General features: G+C 48.8%; 1 protein-coding gene across 3 annotated transcripts; it reads right to left on the reverse strand.

Annotated features, from left to right (window-relative positions):
• Window positions 1-43: 43 nt before the first annotated feature.
• HUWE1 (HECT, UBA and WWE domain containing E3 ubiquitin protein ligase 1) lies at window positions 44-18,374 on the reverse strand. Of its 3 annotated transcripts, XM_018035639.2 has the most exons (32): window positions 17,530-18,374; window positions 16,479-16,559; window positions 16,168-16,386; window positions 15,842-16,081; window positions 15,714-15,776; window positions 9,115-15,620; window positions 8,884-9,019; window positions 8,708-8,810; window positions 8,353-8,643; window positions 8,136-8,280; window positions 7,859-7,997; window positions 7,651-7,777; window positions 7,414-7,563; window positions 7,198-7,335; window positions 6,942-7,121; window positions 6,691-6,865; window positions 5,995-6,613; window positions 5,722-5,902; window positions 5,267-5,636; window positions 5,016-5,192; window positions 4,321-4,936; window positions 3,896-4,247; window positions 3,760-3,819; window positions 3,545-3,666; window positions 3,222-3,459; window positions 2,865-3,140; window positions 2,610-2,798; window positions 2,348-2,535; window positions 2,141-2,274; window positions 1,887-2,052; window positions 1,611-1,801; window positions 44-1,532 (listed from the first exon to the last, which is right to left on the reverse strand). In XM_018035639.2, exons 2-32 carry the CDS (start codon window positions 16,521-16,523, stop codon window positions 1,430-1,432), a joined length of 12,639 nt encoding a protein of 4,212 aa, XP_017891128.1. In that variant the 5' UTR covers window positions 16,524-16,559; window positions 17,530-18,374; the 3' UTR covers window positions 44-1,429. The 3 variants fall into 3 exon arrangements, with proteins under 3 accessions (XP_017891128.1, XP_026674782.1, XP_026674783.1); XM_026818981.1 differs by having other exon boundaries at window positions 3,545-3,819; XM_026818982.1 differs by having other exon boundaries at window positions 1,430-1,532; window positions 3,545-3,819; window positions 8,884-9,004.
• Window positions 18,375-18,773: the final 399 nt, after the last annotated feature.

An 18,773-nucleotide genomic window follows, 5' to 3' on the forward strand; every position in this document is an offset into this window, starting at 1 on the left:
GTCATCGTGATCGGCATTACTTAGAAAAAAAGAAACGACGCAATGCTTTTTATAAGAAATACAACATTTAGTTTATTTTGCGAATTTCTAAGCCATAACTCCCTAACGATATACCGCGAAAAAGAGTCCGATGGATCTATGCTTTTTCTCAACGTTATATTGTCCCATTCGATGTGTTTACAAAAATTAACATCCGTTCGGTCGCGGTTTGCCTCGCCGTTACGTTTCCCCGGAGTAGAAGCGTCTCTCGGAGATTGAAATCGATGGAGGATGTGGTCCGGGGATACGGATCGCTCAAAGATCGGAGAATTTGGGGGAGGCGGGGTGTTGTGGTCGACGGTGGCGTGGGCGTGATTTTGCTCTATATGCATGGGCGGGTGAGAGGGCAGATGGTACAGGTCGAAAAAAGAAAGAGGAGAAAACATTACATGACTTCCATTTTAACATCACATTTCTCAAATGATTAATATTAAAACGATAATAATTAATGATTACTACTACCGATTAAGAATTAGGTAATATAATTATTAATACTAATAGTGTACAACCATACATTTTTTTTTCTTGCGGGCATTAAGGATATAACATCATGAAACGTTCTGTTTTTCTCGTATTTAGGCTCGTGTCTAATCGGTTTCTTGAATAATAATTATTCTCTGTTTCGCACTCACACACAGCACGTACACATACATTCGCGCGTTCGCATACAACACGTCTCCTCCCTATCCAGATGTTTCGTTATTAGCTCTCCGCGGACTTTCTTCCGTAAGAGATGATACAAGGAAATAAACATGTACTCGCGATACAGGCACACGTGTCTACATCGCTATTTGCTTTCTCGTCACGGCAACAATTCGTCTTCCGTTCTCATCCCGTACCAAGTAGGGAGTGGTGGTATCCGAATCCGTTCATAGAGAAGAGCGGCTTCGGGTCACAATCATTATATATTACAATATATCCAGCCCGCTGCGATCCCTCCTTTTAACGATGAATTACTGAATCCTTATCTGTTATCTCTTAACCGTTAAGTTCCTTAACTAAAGTATCCAATTTCAATCTTTTTTTTTTACTATTTTTCCTCCCTTTCCACCATCCAACGGGAATTAATGTTAAGCTCTGCGTTTCCCATATTTTTTCGTTCTCAATGATCTGTTCAACAAAATAAACTCTAGCGACGAATCATCGGTAATTACATCGTTAATTTTACGTATATACATACGTTTTTTACTTTTAATATGTATACAGCGGAGTAAAAATTCATATATACTAGATCTTGAGCGAAGACCCCGATCGATACTTATACAATTTTTAATCGACGTTTCAATCGTTCTCCCGATGTTTCACTTTTCATCTTCTCGCGTCTTCGCTCTGCGATGTTTTTTATTGTGGCTTTTAAACCATGCAAATTTTGCTTAACTCGGCAAAAGATTTAGGCGAAACCGAACCCTTCGCTACATTCGTGGATGGCTTTTAACAGGTTCGTGCGAAGCTTGTCGTACGTCTCGTACACAGGTAGATCTAGCTGATTGAAACTGAAAGCATAGAACGCGAACGTTGAACGTATGCTCGATAGTCGACGCGACTAAAGCGACGGTAGCAAGAGGACTTACCATGTGTGCGCTGACGGAAGCCTGTCTGTCGATCTGTCCTCACGATGAATCTGGAACTTTTGTATACCGTTCATTCCCTCTAAAGCAGCGAAACCTTGCAGCGGCACTTTCGAAGTTCCAGTGACGAACTGTAAGAACTTGGCTCTGTCCGCCTGGTCGAAACCGCGCAGTGCTCGCCAGAACCACTGAATCTATGTTCCGGGCAAAGATACGAGTTGACACGGTCGAATTCAGAAATTGGAACTAAACCTTAGGAAAACGGGCAACAGTACTTACTTGCAACGAGTTCGCGTTATATTTATGGTATTCGGTGTTAGCTTTAAGATCTTCAATATCTACATTAGGTAATCCACTAATCAGCAGTTCAAGCTCCTGCTCGTTGAATATAGAGATCAGTCGTTTCGGAATAATGTCGTAAAAACCTTCTAGGAACGCATTCAATCTGCGAACAAATAAGAGATCTTACGTGAGTCCTCCGGCCGTACAGACCACGACTTGAAATTATCCAAGCGATAAAACGTTCTGCTCACTGTTTACGAATTGCTCCAGTCATTTTCATTTGACACACGAGCCGGATATATTCTAATTTCGTTTCTTCGGTAACAACGATGTTACGCCCGTTCGGTATCAAATCTCGAACATCGTTCACACCGAATTCGTTTACCTGCAAGTCGCCGATTAATAAGATGATCGTGACGAGGAACGTGCATAGATGAGAAATGGAACGTTTCACTTACCTCCGTGGAGAACGTTAATTCATATCCAAGATCGGCGATATTGTGCTCCGTGAGATAAACGAGGCCTTTATAAAAACTGTAATCCTCGCTTTCCATATCGGTGTGTTTCACTAGTATCCCCAAAATGTGTTTGTAAAAACTACGCGTGAAGTAACACTCGAGTAACTTGTTATCGTAAATCGCTTTAGCTGTAATTAGAGTTGATAACGTCAGTCTCTTGTACAACGTCGTCAAAGGGAGGATCGAAGGAAGGAGAACTCACCGATGACGCGACCGACGAATTTGTAATAAAACAAGTGATTAGGATTGCAATGAGAAGAGGAGTTTATCATGTACGTGACTCGATCCCCAGGGCTCACAGTAAACAGAGCGTACATAGGATTGAAAATCTCTCTGGAGATGATGACGTACCATTCCCTGAGCAATCCTCCGGCATCCTGTCCTTCTTCGCCTGAGGGAAAATCATTTTCAAATTAAATAAAACGATCCCAAGTTATTTCGGCTGATCGTCGCTTACCTTCGAACACGATGTAGAAACGATTCTTCCATTCGTCCGCGTTTCGCCTATGGAGTTCGCGGAACGAGTCCTCGAAGACGTTGTTCCTGCGAACGTGTACTGCCAATTCTTCTCTGCGGATACCTTCGTCCATTCGTTCCAATTCTGTCCGGAAGTATCGTCTTTTTACGTCGAAATCGAGGACTCTCGTGTGATCCACTAATACGGAGAACGGTCCGTCCGCTAAATGCGTAGTCGTTTGACGGAGTATTTGGTTCAACACTGTTCTGTGCGTTTCTACAACGAACAGAAAAACGTAAAGATGAGACGCGAGTCCCCGTATAGCTGAATTCGGACCAATTGGAAGAATTGTCGTACCAGCAAACTTAAGGAACTTGAGCTGGTCCGGCGGTAGCGTCTTCTGTGGCGGAGGCTGCATGTCCCAAGAAGTGTTGATGGTCGCTTCCGATTGGGACGTGCCCTCGTTGTCCGAGTATATCGGGGACACGGGTGTCAGGTCAGGGACGACTTCACGGTTCTCCGCGTTCGTATTCGAATGACGATCGCGAGATGTACTGGACGACGAGTGTACCAAGAAGAATGCTTCCACCGCGGGCTGAACGAACATTAAGAGCGATTAAGAATGCACATATATACATATGTGTATAAAAGGAAGGGCGTAGCGAATTCAAATAACTTACCTGCAGAACCAAGACTGCGTGTTGATCAGGAGTATATTCCAGTTCTAACAAGCAAGCGCTGAGCGTTTCCCACAAGTGATCCAGTACCAAACTCTCGCTCAATAATGGAAGTTTGTCTTCACCTACGGGAGCATGAACTTTAAATGAGCATAAAAAAAACACATTTATTTTTACCCGAGTCTGTCTACGTATGTACGAAGGGAACAAAATTATACCCGAGTCTGAGGCTTGATTAGTGTTCCCAGTGTCCGCGGAGCCCTCGGAACTTTGATTAGCTAAAATAAAGACAGACAAGTAATTCGACATGATGTTCCTCGCGTTCTCCTCTAGTTTCGAAGCTCTCGAACTTACGCGTCTTTTTATTGTTTGCCAAACGTACTGCTTCTCTTATTTGTACAATCACTTTAAGTATTCTCAAGAAGAATGCCTGACTAGAAGTTTTGCTAACAAGAGCAGCCATCGATGGTAACTGGAGATCGCTACCGGCTTTCACCTTGCTAGGCGCAGTAACGATCACGCTCTCGTTCGTAAACCTGTCTAAGAGAACGCCGCGTGGACCACCGGTGCTGGTCGACGGTTGCTCCTCGATAGAGTTCCGTCTCAGTTCGTGATTCAGAACTTTCAGCTCCATTAATAAATCTTTGATGTGCTCGCAGACGACGTTCGCCAACTCCATGGCGCCTTCCAACAGCAGTTTCAGTATCTGGAACAGCACGGATCAGGAATAGATCGATCGTTGAAACGTGTACGTCACGTGTGTACGGAGCGTTAGTTACCAATTGTCTGGTAGGGTCGGGACAGTGAGACAAGTTGAGCAACAGAGCCGTTGCATCTTCGAGACCTTCCTCGGAACAGCTCTTGCTGGTCAGCACCTGCACGGCTAATTTCAGATGCTCTTCCGGCGCAGCGACGCTCTGTTCTTTGTTCATGTCCGCCCTCTTGTTCTTCTTCTCCTCTTGCCTGCGATACGGATTCGCTTCCGTCAGTCCGATCGAGATCAGGGACAACAGTCTCAACAGTTTGTCCGTCAACTGGCTGCTGCGTTTGATCACCGACCAGTTCAGCATCGAGATCAGTTGACCGAAAGCAGAGGACTCGAAGGTGGTTGTACTATGTTCCGAATCGTTTCCTAAATTCGAGTTCGAGTGTGACCTGGCGACCGACTTCCCCTTCTTTGAGGCACACGAATCGAGCTTCAATAACATGTCCCAAAAATCTGGTTGATCGCTCTTTCCCGGTTTCGACGCTGATTTATTCTTCGAAACGGTCTCCTCTTTATTGCCAGAGTCTCTCTCCTTGTTACTTTCCTTTTCGTCGGACTCTTTAGATTTGATCGGCACGAAATAGCCAGGGAAGCTCTTAGCCAAGAATACAAGTAATTCCAGTGTGTGCCTGAACAAATACGGACACGTTTAAAGTAACGGAGATACATCGTTTAAACGGTTGATGGCCGTCGAGCTGATCGACTCACCTGCAGACCGTCGGTGCCGCTTGCGGATGGATAGCGATACTGCTGCCTTGCCTCTCCGACTTTTTACCACCGTGCCTCACGACGTGGAAAACGTTCGCTCTACATCCGAGTGCAGCGTCAATACTGATGTTCAGCCACGATTGTGCGTTGCTTCTTTGGTCAAAGATCTTCGGGGCGCTGAAACGGACTCGGAATTAGCTAAAACTCGGAAGATAACGAGTTCTGATGAATGTTTGGAACTGCTTGATTACCAGTAGTCGTGGTGCATCATTGGCACCAAACTTTTCCTTCGAAACTTTCCGCCAAAATCCATGGCTATATCTTTGTTCTCATCGTTACTTCGTTCCATGATACTTAGTAAGGCTCTAACTACCCATTCCCTTGTGCTACCGTGATAGCAAAGATTCCTGATAACTTTATGAAGCCTTAACGTATAAATTTTTGGTTCATCAACAAACAGTAATACCAATATGCAAGCCATCGACTCATGATCCAACAATTGTCTGCCTCTGAGTCGTAGACCTGCTCCGTGATGCGTTATGCTAGGATCACCACGTGTAAACGACGGCCATCCTCTTTGTGCTACCGTATGAATCGCATAACGCGTTCCACCACCTCTACCTGTTAACATTTTCTCGGTTCAGTTCTCGGTGATCGGATATCCGCGACTCGAACGAATCTCCGACACGAAAGAATTGATAATTACCTCTACCAGGGTTTCGCAGTATACTAGACAAGGCAGCATTTCCGTGGCTAACGTGAGTGAGAAAACGATCCTGAATTATGTGTCGATTTCGAGCTTCCCATTCCCTTCGAAGATTCTGAGCTTCTTGGGCCAGATCCGGAGGAAGTACAGATATTTGCGATTCCTCCATGTCGGTCAAAATCTGAATACGTGACCAGCGAAGAACAAGGATCAACGAGACGAATCGTGGCGAACGACGAACGACAAATTAGAAAATAGAAATTATCAACTGACCGCTTGCCGAAGGGAAGGCTGTAAATTCTGGAAGAACGCAGCTGCGTCAACCGGATCCTCCGGATTAGCGCTCGCGGCTGCGTGTCGTTGTTGTTCCAAACGCTGTTGCGCCAGAACTTCTTCTTGGATCGCCGGTGGTAGAGCCGCTAAGAATTCTGGGTTCACTTCGACCGGGCCCGTTAATACTTCGACGGTGGCTTGTGCTCGTTGACGAATTCGTTGAAGCCTCAATTGCTCGGCTATGACTTCGTCGCGCATGTCTTCCGGTAATGCAGCTAAGAAGGATGGATCGACACCATCTGGTAGCTGCTGTTCTTGAGATTGGTTCTGTTGCGGCTGCTGCTGCTGTGGTTGCTGCTGTGCCTGCTGTTGCGGTTGCGGTTGCGGCTGCGGCTGCGGCTGCGGCTGCTGTTGTGGCTGCTGCTGCGCCTGCTGTGACTGCTGCTGTTGCGGCTGTTCAGCATGTTCTTGCAACTGTTGCGGCTGATCCGGTTGATGCTGCGTCGGCGGAGGTGGTGGCGGTGGTTGTTGCTGCTGCTGCTGCTGCTGCTGTTCTGGTACCTCTGCGCTCACACTCTCCGACGTGGAGGTCGTAGGTCCTTGATTAAGAATATTCGCACTACACAACGGAAACGTAACTTAATTCCTTTCTGCCTCGAGCCTTTCCAAATCGTCGACGAAGATCCGAGTACTTACTTTCGCTCGGCATTCGTCTGATTGTCATCCGTAAAGATTCTTATCCAATCGGACGAATCACCTTCTCTCAGTATGTCCTCGTTAGGTTCTTGACTGAAGTCGACGATTATAGAGGTGTTCGGACGACTCGTTGCTTCGTTAACGTTCGACCCTTCGACGGTACGTTCAGTTTGCCCTGTGAACGAATCAGTGAACGTGATAAAAAAGGATCCTTACTAGACGATTCGACGATTCTGACGAAATGAAATTACTCAGTCTGGTTGCTTCGGACGCGCAAGGTCCGAGGACGGAATCTACTATGCTTTCAGCGAATTCCAATGGATTTCGATTGGTTCGAGGATCTCTGGGCTCCGGTGGCTGTTCTACCAGCAGCGTAGGCGAAGTTCGTACTTCGTCTTCTTGAACCGTCGCGTCCATTTCACCGGTCACGTCTGAAAATATTTTATCTCTTGCACGTCCAGCGTGAACGCTGCGAATAAATATAACGAGGCGTATAGACAACGTTACCGATTATGTCTTCGTCGAGCGTACGTTCTATTCCCTCCAGACAAGTCTGGAATCGAGAAACGAAGTTGTTCGTATCCTCCCGCTGAGACGTCGACGCCATCGATATCTGATCGTCCATGGTTATCGTGGAAGAACCAGCTAAGAAGAAGAATCGTACGTTACGAAATATGTTTGAGATATTTCAATGGTGAAAACGATCAGTCACGGTCAACGTACATTCCGTATTGTTCAGATGATCCTTTGTCTCTTTGTTATCCTTTTCAGCTTTCTTCTCCGAAGCGTACTGCATCTTACGTCTTTCTCGTCGTTCTCCCAATTCGGCGTTCCTGCGTTTCTCCAATCCAGGAATCAATTCACGCACGACAGCTTCGAGACGAATAACGATATTAGGAAACGACGAACTATTAGTTTAATTTATTGATCAATAAATAAGATAAATGTTCACACACTCACCGACACAACAATCCGTCTGTGAATCCCCATCTAACAGTTTACTCTCCTCGATCCACCAGTGCAACGCCGTTGGGATGTTGTTCACGGTCGTTGCGAGGCTGGAGCCAAAAAGATAGCCGGATTGGTCCTGAAACAAATTCCATAAACGTGGATGGATGTACGTGAAGGATAGGTCCCGATAAATAATTAACAGCCGCGATCTACGTACAACGAAATCTATTTGCTCTTCTTCTTGATTCGTCAACAGACCGACTCCATCCATTACGACGACGCGCGTATCTCGGAAACTCGAAGCCAGAACTTGACTGGCGGACAGAGGGATCGTTTGTGCAGCTGGTCCCAAGAGCCTGCGAACGTCAAACGTTATACAGACCGTACGACGAAACGCGTAGAATTTGCACAATGAATGTACATTTGAGGCGGACTGAGTTGGTGTTCAGCGTTTCAATCTCACGATTCGAGTATCGTTAAATGATTCGACTCACCTTTGCAATATTACCGGTGGATTCGGATTGCGTGGATTCGGTATCTGGAGATACTGATACCTTCGTGGTCGCACGGTTCTCTGAGCTCTCGCGTTGGCAGTGTCCAAACCGCCTTGCGATATCAGCAGAGAATGGGAGTGAATACCTGAATGTGTGAGAAAAGAAGAATTACATTTTCCGTTCGATCTCAAACCGAGTCAGGATCGAATGTACCTACCGCTGCTTTCGGAAATTGACGGTGGATTCTCGAACAAGCCCAACGGAAGAGGAAACGTTGTACTCCATGGAAGACTGGAACGAGGTGCGACCGTGGTAGAAGAATTCACGTTGTCCTGATTATCGATGTTATGACGAATCATTACGACGCTGCTACCGTCGCGATCCGTCGATGGAATCATTCGGAATACACCGCTCTCGCCCACGTCTTCGTAGAACTCTATTCCATCCTCCTCGTAATTCGAGGACCCTTCCTCCTCTTCTTCCTCCTCCTCCTCCTCGTTCTCTTCACCTGAGAAAGACAATTCAACGTTTCACACCCGATTCGTACCGACAAAACGAATCGAACGACTCACCATCTTCCTCCTCTTCCTCCTCGTCCTCGTCGTCTTGCACCTCGTCCTCGTTGTCATCGGACGGATTGCTGTCGGAATCTGAATCGGAACTTATCAAATCCTCCTGGAGAACGAAATCATCAGTTCACATCGTCTCGAGCGTCGAACAGTATTATGTGACGTAACATGACACTTACCGTGGCATCACGGGTCGGATCGAAATCAGCTTCCCCGTCACGGATGGCGAGGCTCTCTTCGTCGATGTCCATTGGCCTGTGCGGTCGAGAGGATTGATCTTCCGCCACGCCGGAACCGTTCCTGGAAAACAGCACACTACTTGATCATAAGTACAGCAGTTTATACGTATACATACATATATATGACAGAAATGAAATTTGACCAAGACACGATTTCACGTTATGTGTTACCTCTCGAGAAGCTGATCCATTATGTCCTCCAGAGCAGCTTCGGCCTCGTGGAGTTGACTCTCCGAGGTTGGCTCGAGGCTCTCCGCGGTCACAGATATGTCGTGTTCTGTGTTCTCCGCGTCCTCGTTCGGTTCCTCGCCAACGGCATGCGTCGTCTCCGACGTGGTGGTTCCCGTTTGTTCCCCGATCGGTTCCTCTTGGACGGTTCTGCTCTTCGGTTTGGCGAATTTATTGTTCACAGCGCCCGGCATCGGTTGATTTATGATTCTGGAGAGTGTCTCCAGCGGCTTGAGGGCCGCGTTAATAGTAGCAGCCATGTTCGGGCTCGAGAGGTCCAGGCTGTGCGGGATCTTTGCCAAATCCGTGATTATTCCTTTTCTCAACATGATCCTGACGATATGGTTCACGTTGTTGTGCTGATGTATCTTTAAAGACGTTCTCAATTGATTGTGCGAGGCCGGTGGGCAATGATCGATCATCGTGGAGATCAGACCGACCAACAGCTGTATCTGTGCATGCTTCTCCGAGCTCTCGGGAAGAGCCAGGGTTCTCGACAAGGCCGCTTTCACTTCGGTCACCAAGGTCGTTTGAACCTCGTGAGAATAGTTGCACGAGGCGATAGCGTTTATCAGCGTCTTGGTCATACTGCTGCATTGCCTGTCGCTCGAGTTTTCCGGCGACATCGGTAAGAGTTTGTCCAGAAGGAAAGCGAGCGCCGAGGTATACTCGGGCACCATCTCGCTCTGTCCCGCGCGATACACGTGTTCCGTGATCAAGCTCGCGACCCCGCTGTACGAGCGGACAGCCTCGGCGAGTATGTTTAAAATAGCCGATTTCGCCAACAACGGTTTCTTCGTCTCCTCCGGTTCCACTTTAGTCGCGTTGTTGCTGCTCTCCGGGTAAATCTTCATCGGTATTATCTGGGAAACTTGGTCCTCCTCGTCGATGGTCTCGTTCGTCGTCGAAGTCGTGGTCGTTGTCGTAGCCGTGGTCGTCGTCGAGTTATTCCTGAGACCGTCCCGCCGGGAAGACAGACTGCTTCCCGCGTTCCCGGAATAGTCGTTCCTCGTTTTCTTTTCCGGGCTTCTCGTCGGTGTAGAGGACTTCTCGTCGGGGATAACCGGCATCGGTTTCACAAGAGCGTTCAACAGATCTTTCACAACGGATATCGACGATTTCTCGACTATCGGCATTACTAACGGGCGAGCCGACGGAAGCGCCTTCACGATCAATCTATTGTCGTCGTCTTCTTTCCCCAACAGACGGATGTCGACTCTCAAGATGTGCTCACAAATTTCTCTGTATACCTCCGGGTTTCGACAAACGGCGCTGTTGATCTGTCGGGTCATGAACAAGATCTCCTTGCACGCCGGGGGGATGTTGGCCTGGGTGCGGCCACGTATCACTTTCTCCATAGCCACCGCGAGAGTTCCCGGCTCCTCGAGAGTGTGCCTGATCAGAAGCGTGCAGAGGCTGATGCATCCCATGAAGCTGCTCGACTGAGACATCTCCAGTAGAAGTTTAACGCCACCCTCTTGAACGAAAACCTCGGCGTTCTCGAAGTCTCTCGTCAGCCGTAGACAAACTTTCATGGAAGCGTGCAGGGCGTCTCGATCGACCGGAATCGCCATCAGCCTTACACAGGCGCGTATAATGCCAGGAGCCATGCTCGGATCCAGTCCTCGTAGACCGGTGCCGAACTTCTCCTCCCGATTCTCGTCGGTGTCCATGTTCGAATCGGAAGCGGATTCGTCGTTCTCGTTCGCGGTGTGCAGCTTGAAGCCCATGGTGACCGGTCTTTTGGTGCCGCTGTCCTCGTTCACTTGAGTCATACACGAGAAGTTGATCACGTACTTTCGTCTGTTGCACGTTACTCGAACGCTAGGCTCGCCGGCCCAGTACGCATCGTTGATCATTCGGTTGTTCACCGGGAAATACAAGTTCCATTTGCCCGTACTCAAGTCGAACCATTTCCACATTCTAGTCGTCACTTTGTACATCGTCTCTTTTCTCTTGGTCAGTATCGCGACCTTCTCCAAACGCTCTATCAGCAAGAGCAAAGGTGCGAGCCACTTGGGTGTCTTCGCGGACGGTGTGTCCTTGCCACCCTCCTTCACGATTCTGTTCTTGTTCGCCGTGAGAGGACCCTCGCTGACCACCAACAGGCGCACCAGTTTGTTCAGGATAGCGAACTCCTCGACGACCTGGGCGCAGGGCACGCGCATCTCTTGGAACGTTCCTTCGAAGAACATCGTGTACAGATAGATACGTCCCGTCACTTTGTTTGCCTCTTTGCACTCTACCAATTTCGCGCCAGCGTTCGGATCTTGGCTCTCCGCGACCTCCACCAAGTAATCTACCAGATCGCCGATCTCCTTCATGAGTTGTCGCAGCATGTTGTCGCGCCACTCGTCCCCGTTTCTCTTCGCGATGGCTACTAGCAAGTCGCAGATTCGATACACGGTGTCCGGCATCAGATCGAGCAGGTTCAAGCACTGGCTCAAAGCGTTTTGCGTGAACTTGTCAATGTTCTCTCTAACGGTGACGGTGGTCTCGCGTCTGTCTCGTTCCTCCGCGTTGAAAACCTTCGGCGTCGAGGTCTCTCCGAGCGACATCGCTATCGCGTGCATTATTTGATCGTCGTCCACCAGTTCCAGATCCATGATCAAATCTTGTCCGCTGACATCGCCCGCCGGCACGTCGGATCTCCGCAACGTAGCGGGATTGCTCAACAAATAATCCGTGGCCTGCTCGACCGTCAACGTGTGAAGCAGAGCTTCGATGCAGTGAGTCCTGCTGAATCCCATGTCCATCAATTGCCTCAGGTGCTCCGGGTTCACGTCCGCTTCGGGTTCTTCTCTCCGATCGGATATCGGGCCAGCTCTCCCGATTCCGCTGGTACTGCTGCTCGTGCTACCGCTGACACCGCCGCCCTCGCTGGTCTCCTCTTTCTCGGCGTGCTCTTTGATAATCTGTTCGCTCCGGAGAATGTGTCGTAAGATGGACAGAATGAGCTCGGTCATGTGAACACCGTAGTTCTTCAACGGTTTCTTTCCCCACATCAGCATCACCGCGTCGAAGGCTTCCTTGTGAATGTCCGTCAGATATTTTATCGGATCGAACGCTTGGTAAACTTCGAACATTCCTGGGCACTTGGATGAGACGGCGTATGGGGAATCCAACAGGGTCTTGGGATTCACCATCTTCTCCAGGATCATCAACCAACCGTCCAGGAACTCACCGGTACAGTCCGGTAAATTCGGATGTTCCAGACCTTCGGACAGCGGGAACTGTCCTCCTCCGGACAGCACCCAATGGAAAGTGGCGAAGAACGCGTTCTGCCCGCCTAACTTGACGAATCTCTGAAGCATCAGATGATACGGATATCCCTTCTCGTCGAACAGCGCGGGAGAGACGAAACTTAGGGTGCACATCAGGAACGTTACGTCGAGCTTGGGCACGGTGGACGGCGGTAACTTGTCCCAAGATAATCCGCGAATCAGTACCCAATTCAGGGCGGTCGCCACGCTTCGCGATGCTTGTGAAGGGAGGGTCGATATCGGTGGCATCTGCTGTCCTCTGCGCTGTCTGAGCGGCGAACCCACGCAAAGTTTTACGAGCAACGCGAATAACTCTGCCAACGCCCTACCCATTTTCGACGTCAGTCCCAGCAAGTGTTTAGGGTACGTGAGCCGATGGGAGTTCGGAGACACTCTTCCCGTGCTGCTGGCTGCCGGTTTCTCCTGATCCACCTCCATAGGTACAGGCGGCGGATCTGTGCTCAAAGCTTCCATCGCCGTGGTCATTCCGTTGCTTCCCATGTCCGACGATGTGCCGGCGGACCAACGAGAACTCTCGCCTTCGTTCTTCGACTCGGGACGCAACAGTTTGTTCATGTCCTCCTTCCCGAACTCGCATCCAGCTGGGATGAAGTCTTCCGTGGTCAACGCTAACAGAGCCGTGCTCTCCCAGATCAGAGCAGTGTACAGTTCCGAGAGACGTTTCAGAACGGTGAGCCCGAGCTCCGAACCCCAATGGTTCATAGCCAGATTCCTGATCTCACCCTGGCTAGTACGGCACACCTGCGTGAACATTATTATGTACCCGTAAGCAGCGTTCATAGCGTGGAGCAGGGGAGTCGCCGTGTCACTGGTAAAAGCCGTTTCCAGATTCGGCGCGGAGACGAGCTCGTGCAACAGAACGGATCCCCCAGGGGCTTCCATGTAACTGTACAACGGCTTCAGCAGATACAACACTTCGTTCAGCTGGGACAAACCGGTCTTCAGAACCAACGGTTCGTGCGCGAGGTTCAAGATGTTCTTACAAACGTTGGCCACGGCTTGAGCAGTTTGCGCGACCGAGTGGTCTACCGGGAGATTAGGTAAACCGAGAATCGACAGCAACGGCACGAGACCTTTCTGGGCGACGAATTCTCTGCAGTGATCGTCGGTCGAATTGTTACTGAGAATGGCGTCGACGAACTTCGTGACGTTCTGTATGTATTCCATTAGCGCTATCGGAGTCTTCTCTCTAGGCTGAGGCGGAGGAACGGGTTGGCTGGCAGCCGACGAACACTGTTCTTCCCGCTGCGAATGAGAGCTCGTACTAGCTTCCTCTTCGTCCTCTTCCTCCTCGTCGCTGCTACTTCCACTTCCGCCTCTTCCGCTTCCAGCCGAATCCCCGACACCGACCGAGTGCTGCAGCTCCCCGACTCTGGTGGAGGATTGACGAGTCCCGGAAGTCGCGTTCGACTGAGAATTCTCGAACTTCACCTCGGCTTGCAAGCAGATGTTACGAGGATCGCAGCCCAACACGCAGAGCTCTTCGAGTAACTTTATCACAGCAGCGATCGCGTCGGCTTTCAAGCTCGGCTGGTGTCTCATCAACTCGTCCATAGCGTTGCCCAGATTCGAGGCTGTATCGCCCAGAGGATCTGTGCTCCGGCGTCGATTCATCGCGGGCAGATAAACTGGGGACAGTAACACCTTGAACAACCGTTCGAAGGGGCGACGTTTCACGAACGACTCCAGTCCACGTTGATTCAAACACAGAGCGCTGAACACGTTCGGCAGAGATCCGAGAACCTCCCTGCTGGCGGGAATCTCTTTGATGAGCAAGGCGTGTAGGACGAGATCGGTCAGTCCGTTGTCCTGCAGGGACGACAGCAGGGACGGCTCTTGGAACACGTACACCGTGACCGCATCCGTCGCAATGAGAAACAGAGACGGACCGTAATACTCCGAATTGCTGATTATGTGTCTCAGCGAGGATGGCAGAGTTCCCTCCATCACGTGCCTGATGCTGTCGGAGAACGTTGGATCCTGGATGATCTTCTTGATGAAATTCAATATAGCTTTCAAGAGCGTGACGCGTTGCGGCAGACAAATTTTCCCAGTCTTCCCACCCGAGTAGTCCGGAATCTGCTCGTTCTTCTCGTCCGTTTTCGAGCTCATGTTCTCGTCCTCTGAGAACTCCATGGGATTCGAGGATTCCTCGCGTTCGTCGAAAGCACGCGAGGATGTGGAATTCTCGTCGCGTTCCATAGATCTCTCGCGAGAGGTCTGCGGATTCTCCTGCTGATAATGCATCGGCTCGATCTCGAACGGTTGTTCCTTTCTACAGACGTTCACCTCCATATCGAGCCGATTGATGAAGCTCTGTAGGCCGCCGTGAGCTTGGAACCCTTGCATATCTATGTTCGTTATCAAGTCTATTACGCGTACCGCTCTGGTCACGAACGTCAGGTGTTCGAATTCGCTGCCAGGCCAGTTCATGATCTTTAACAGGCTCTCCATCATCCCGCAGCTGACGAGAGCCTCGCAGCCGGCTTCGTAGCTGGAGAGGTGATAGAGGAAGCTGAACAACGCCGTGGCGAGGGTCAGCGGGAAGGGCTGCCCGTCGGGTTGCGGGGAAATCAGTTGCGAGATACAGGTGCGAATTAACACGGGAAAAAATCCGTGGTAGGAGTTTGCGCCGGTAACGTCGATTATCATGTTCAGCCTCGAGCTAGATTTCTTCGGGGAATGGGGATTGCGATCCAGGTGGATGATGCTGGTCAGAGTTCGTAGTGCTGCCGCGCGCAGTTCGACGAGATGTGCGTGTGGAAGTTCCAGTAATTCGACTAATTCTTCTAGAAGCCCAGGATGCAGCAAACTGTGCGCATTCTCCTCGAGTTCGCTATTATATACAAGTATCGACAACGCTTGCAACCGAGCGTGGACGCATTGCAGTCGTCTTCGGTAATCGGAGAAGCTGTGTGCCAGTCTTATATGGGTGAACAACGCGATCTGTCGATCCAGCGGAACGTTGTAGACTTTTAAAAGATCGTTCATGATTTGTGCCGGAGTCTTCCCAAGTTTATCCACGTTCTCTATGTGTATGCACGTTACAAAGTTCGTTTGCCCAGATTTCTTCGTACCACCACTGGTCGACGTGGCGTTCGTGTCCGTTGTCGGATTTTCCGCGTAAAATTCGAAGTGCAACGTCGTGGCACTCGCTGGAAGCGGCTGAAAGGAATAACCAAAAGAATCGAGTACAGTTCTCCGTCAAAACTCGTTTGTCAGTCGTTAAACAAAAATTGTTTGTAGAACATCGCGTACCTTATCCGGATATTCCTTACAACATTCTGCTAAGCCGAATCCATTTTCTTTACCGCCCCAACTCTGGAATGCGAAGAATACTCTCGTAAGGATCTCGTACGATTCATGTGAAACACGACATGTCTTACCTCTGCCAAGAGAGTGAGTCTGCTCAGTAAAGCTTGCCTCTTGTCGCTGTTTAAACGCGCAATGAAATTGCTACGTTTACTAAACATGTAAAGGATGTTCAATACACCAAGAACGACGTGCATGTCGCAGCTCGATAACAGAGTCACCAAGTGTTCCATGCTGTTGTACAGATGTCGCGAATACGAATGTTCGATCAACAACGTCGTAAGATGAAGGACCCAGAGGAGAAGTTCTTTCGCCTGAACAAAGGAAGACACGTGGGCATTGAAAAGAACCGATGCTCGAGCCAATATGTTGAAGGAATCCCATCGTAGTAGTACCGTACCTCTCTATTCTGAGGGAGATCACAGGCCAATTCCCATGGATTGTCCGGACTCTTAGCTGCAGCTTCTTCTAAAATGCTGTCGCTAAGATCCAACACGTCGACCCAATGAAACAGTTCGCATTTACCGAACGTCCAAGCGTCTATCTGCTTCAGCTCCTCTAGCAATTCTGCATGGGAGCATGAGCGTAGCTTGTTTATAAGCGCCTGACATTTTGCCGGCTGAAAATTGATAGACGAGTCGGTGATATGAGAAACTGCTCGACACTTTTGATTATTTAGACGATTCGTTAGATGACTGGGAAAGAACCTACCGCTTCCGAGGTGTATTTTCTCAATCTATTCCGATCAATTTTCATTTTGGTAGATGAAAGTTACCTCTGCGAATTTAAAATCTGAAACACATCATTTTGCAACGCACTCATGAACGTGTCTCTCATATATTCATTCAACAGTAAAATCATTGATCTACGTTCTCACATGTGACCGGCTCTTGCAGGTGACAAAAATCCTTGTCAGAATTAATTTTCGATTTACACGCGAACAGCGTGGTGTTCGTACGCGTACATCGTTATACGAATTGATCACTGACTTGAAACGACGGATAAATGTCAGGCGATTAGGAATACATTGATATTTTGTACGTCGGATATAAAATCCTCCATATGGTTTTTCTGTGTGACTAACGCAGATACCGAGAATAGAATCTTTATTTTAAATTAATTAAATTTAAACTTCTATCGATAGACTGATAATGCCGTTAGTCACACTATTCGTCGAAGAATGTCTATCAACGAAAGTAGATAACGCGGAAGGTACAAGTTCGGAACGTGGATCGGAAAATCGGGGAAATTCGTAGTGACGAAACGTTCGCAACGGAGTTAACAATGACGTGACAAATCCCGCGGAAAACCTTGAGAACGTGACAAATAGTGACAAAACGTACCTTCGACGTAAATAGTTATTCGAAAGAGACTATATAAGGGAATATATACATATCGTCGATTTGTGCGAGTAAAAAAAAGTCATTATAAACAAAGGAATTGTCTAGAAAAACTGTAAAAGGAGCGTGGTTTGAGTCTCGACAATTTCGGATGGTTAAAAGTACGATGGGAACGAGGAGAATTCTGGATTCTCGTTAAGATGCAGAGTCATCGGTTTCGCAGGGCCTAACCTAACTTCGAGCCAGTTCGGGCACAAAATAATAACAAAGAGGCGATGCTCGGCTCGATGATTTCGATGGCGCGAGCACATAATCCGAGAAGGAGAAACAGGGGCGAGTAACGGACGCGAGCGATTTGAGAATGCAGAAAAGAGGTGAAAGCAGGGATGCACTCGTGGCACGCGAGTCGAGAAGAGACTTACCTATAGATAAGCCGACAAGGATTGAACGGAGTCGTCCTTGTCGTTTGGCCTCTCGACGAATTCGAGGTCGGAACGATGCGGCATCACGGCCGTCGAAAACCGTTCCGCTGGTGGTTGCCCACCACCACCTTGATCGTCCTCGGCTGGATATATTGTATGCGTAGGATATCGTGGGTATTATCTCTCCGTTCCACGGGACGCTTGCGTTAATTTCGCACGGCGCTGGATAGGGATGCGACGAAATGAAACCGAATGATTTGAAATGTGACGAGAGTCGAGCACTCCCCGTAAACGTATCTATCGAACTGGATCAAAACAAAACTAGCGAGAGCGTGAACAGAGCGCGATCCTCTTCTATCGCTTAGCGCCAATCGGAGTACCGATCACCGCCATTTTACCGAGGCTTTTCGCAGAATATTGTCCACCTCTCGTCTTTGATCTTCTCAACGTGCTTTCGTACACAGGCTTCTCGAACAATCTTACCGAGGTTCGCGACCTTTCTTCGACACTCCGACGACACGTTACCGAACGGGTTAGATGCCCCGATGACCGACAACGATTTTATTGCATCGAATAGGCACACCACACTGACTACTTGTGCACGCACACCGATATATACATATTCTCTACCGTACAGGCTGCCGTGGAGTCAGAACGAACGGGGCAATATTGCTGCCGCTAACCGTTGCTAAATGCTCCGCATCTTTCGTCAGAAAATTCTTTAAAACTGTACACTCGCATCCATCCTATATTGCTGCGCAATACTGCGTTATATATCGGGGTGATTATATGACGAATGTGTCCTTTTCTATGCACAGATTTTTCTGATTCGTTCGCTTCGGAGAGACTCTCCGTCTGATAGGACGCTTCTTCGCACACGTATTACTGTGTCCGTGACTCTTCTTCATTTGTGTGTCGTCGTTGTCGTTGGACATGTATCGAGAAATGCGTCGAAACTCACTTTCGCCTTGCGCGAGCGTATGTACCACGTGAACGGGACATAACGGCGCCATTTTGAGCGTTCCAAATCCTCGGCCAATCGCATCGCGTTACACGGCGGTATGTGCGACAAAATTAATTTTACGGAAGAACCAGGAAGACTATCAAACGTATTGACATACCTAACGTACGTTCTTCCGATGTCGAGTGTGACGAAGGAAGGATCGATCTCTGTTCTGTTCGTAGTCCGAACGAATCGTGCATATTAATTCGACGAGATACCCGCGCTAATAATTCGGAAAACG

Source organism: Ceratina calcarata, unplaced genomic scaffold, assembly GCF_001652005.2.
Source record: "Ceratina calcarata isolate Rehan_Ccalc_2016 unplaced genomic scaffold, ASM165200v1 scaffold92.2, whole genome shotgun sequence".
NCBI lineage: Eukaryota > Metazoa > Arthropoda > Insecta > Hymenoptera > Apidae > Ceratina > Ceratina calcarata.

Bases quoted from the DNA above. Each gene is read 5' to 3' on its own strand.
- HUWE1 (XM_026818981.1), bottom strand. From the start codon at position 16,523: ATGAAAATTGATCGGAATAGATTGAGAAAATACACCTCGGAAGCG. The intron at 8,811-8,883 runs GTAAGTGTCATG...TTCGTTCTCCAG, and splicing joins ATCCGACCCGTGATGCCACG to GAGGATTTGATAAGTTCCGA. The intron at 7,122-7,197 runs GTAACGTTGTCT...AAATATTTTCAG, and splicing joins GCTCGACGAAGACATAATCG to ACGTGACCGGTGAAATGGAC.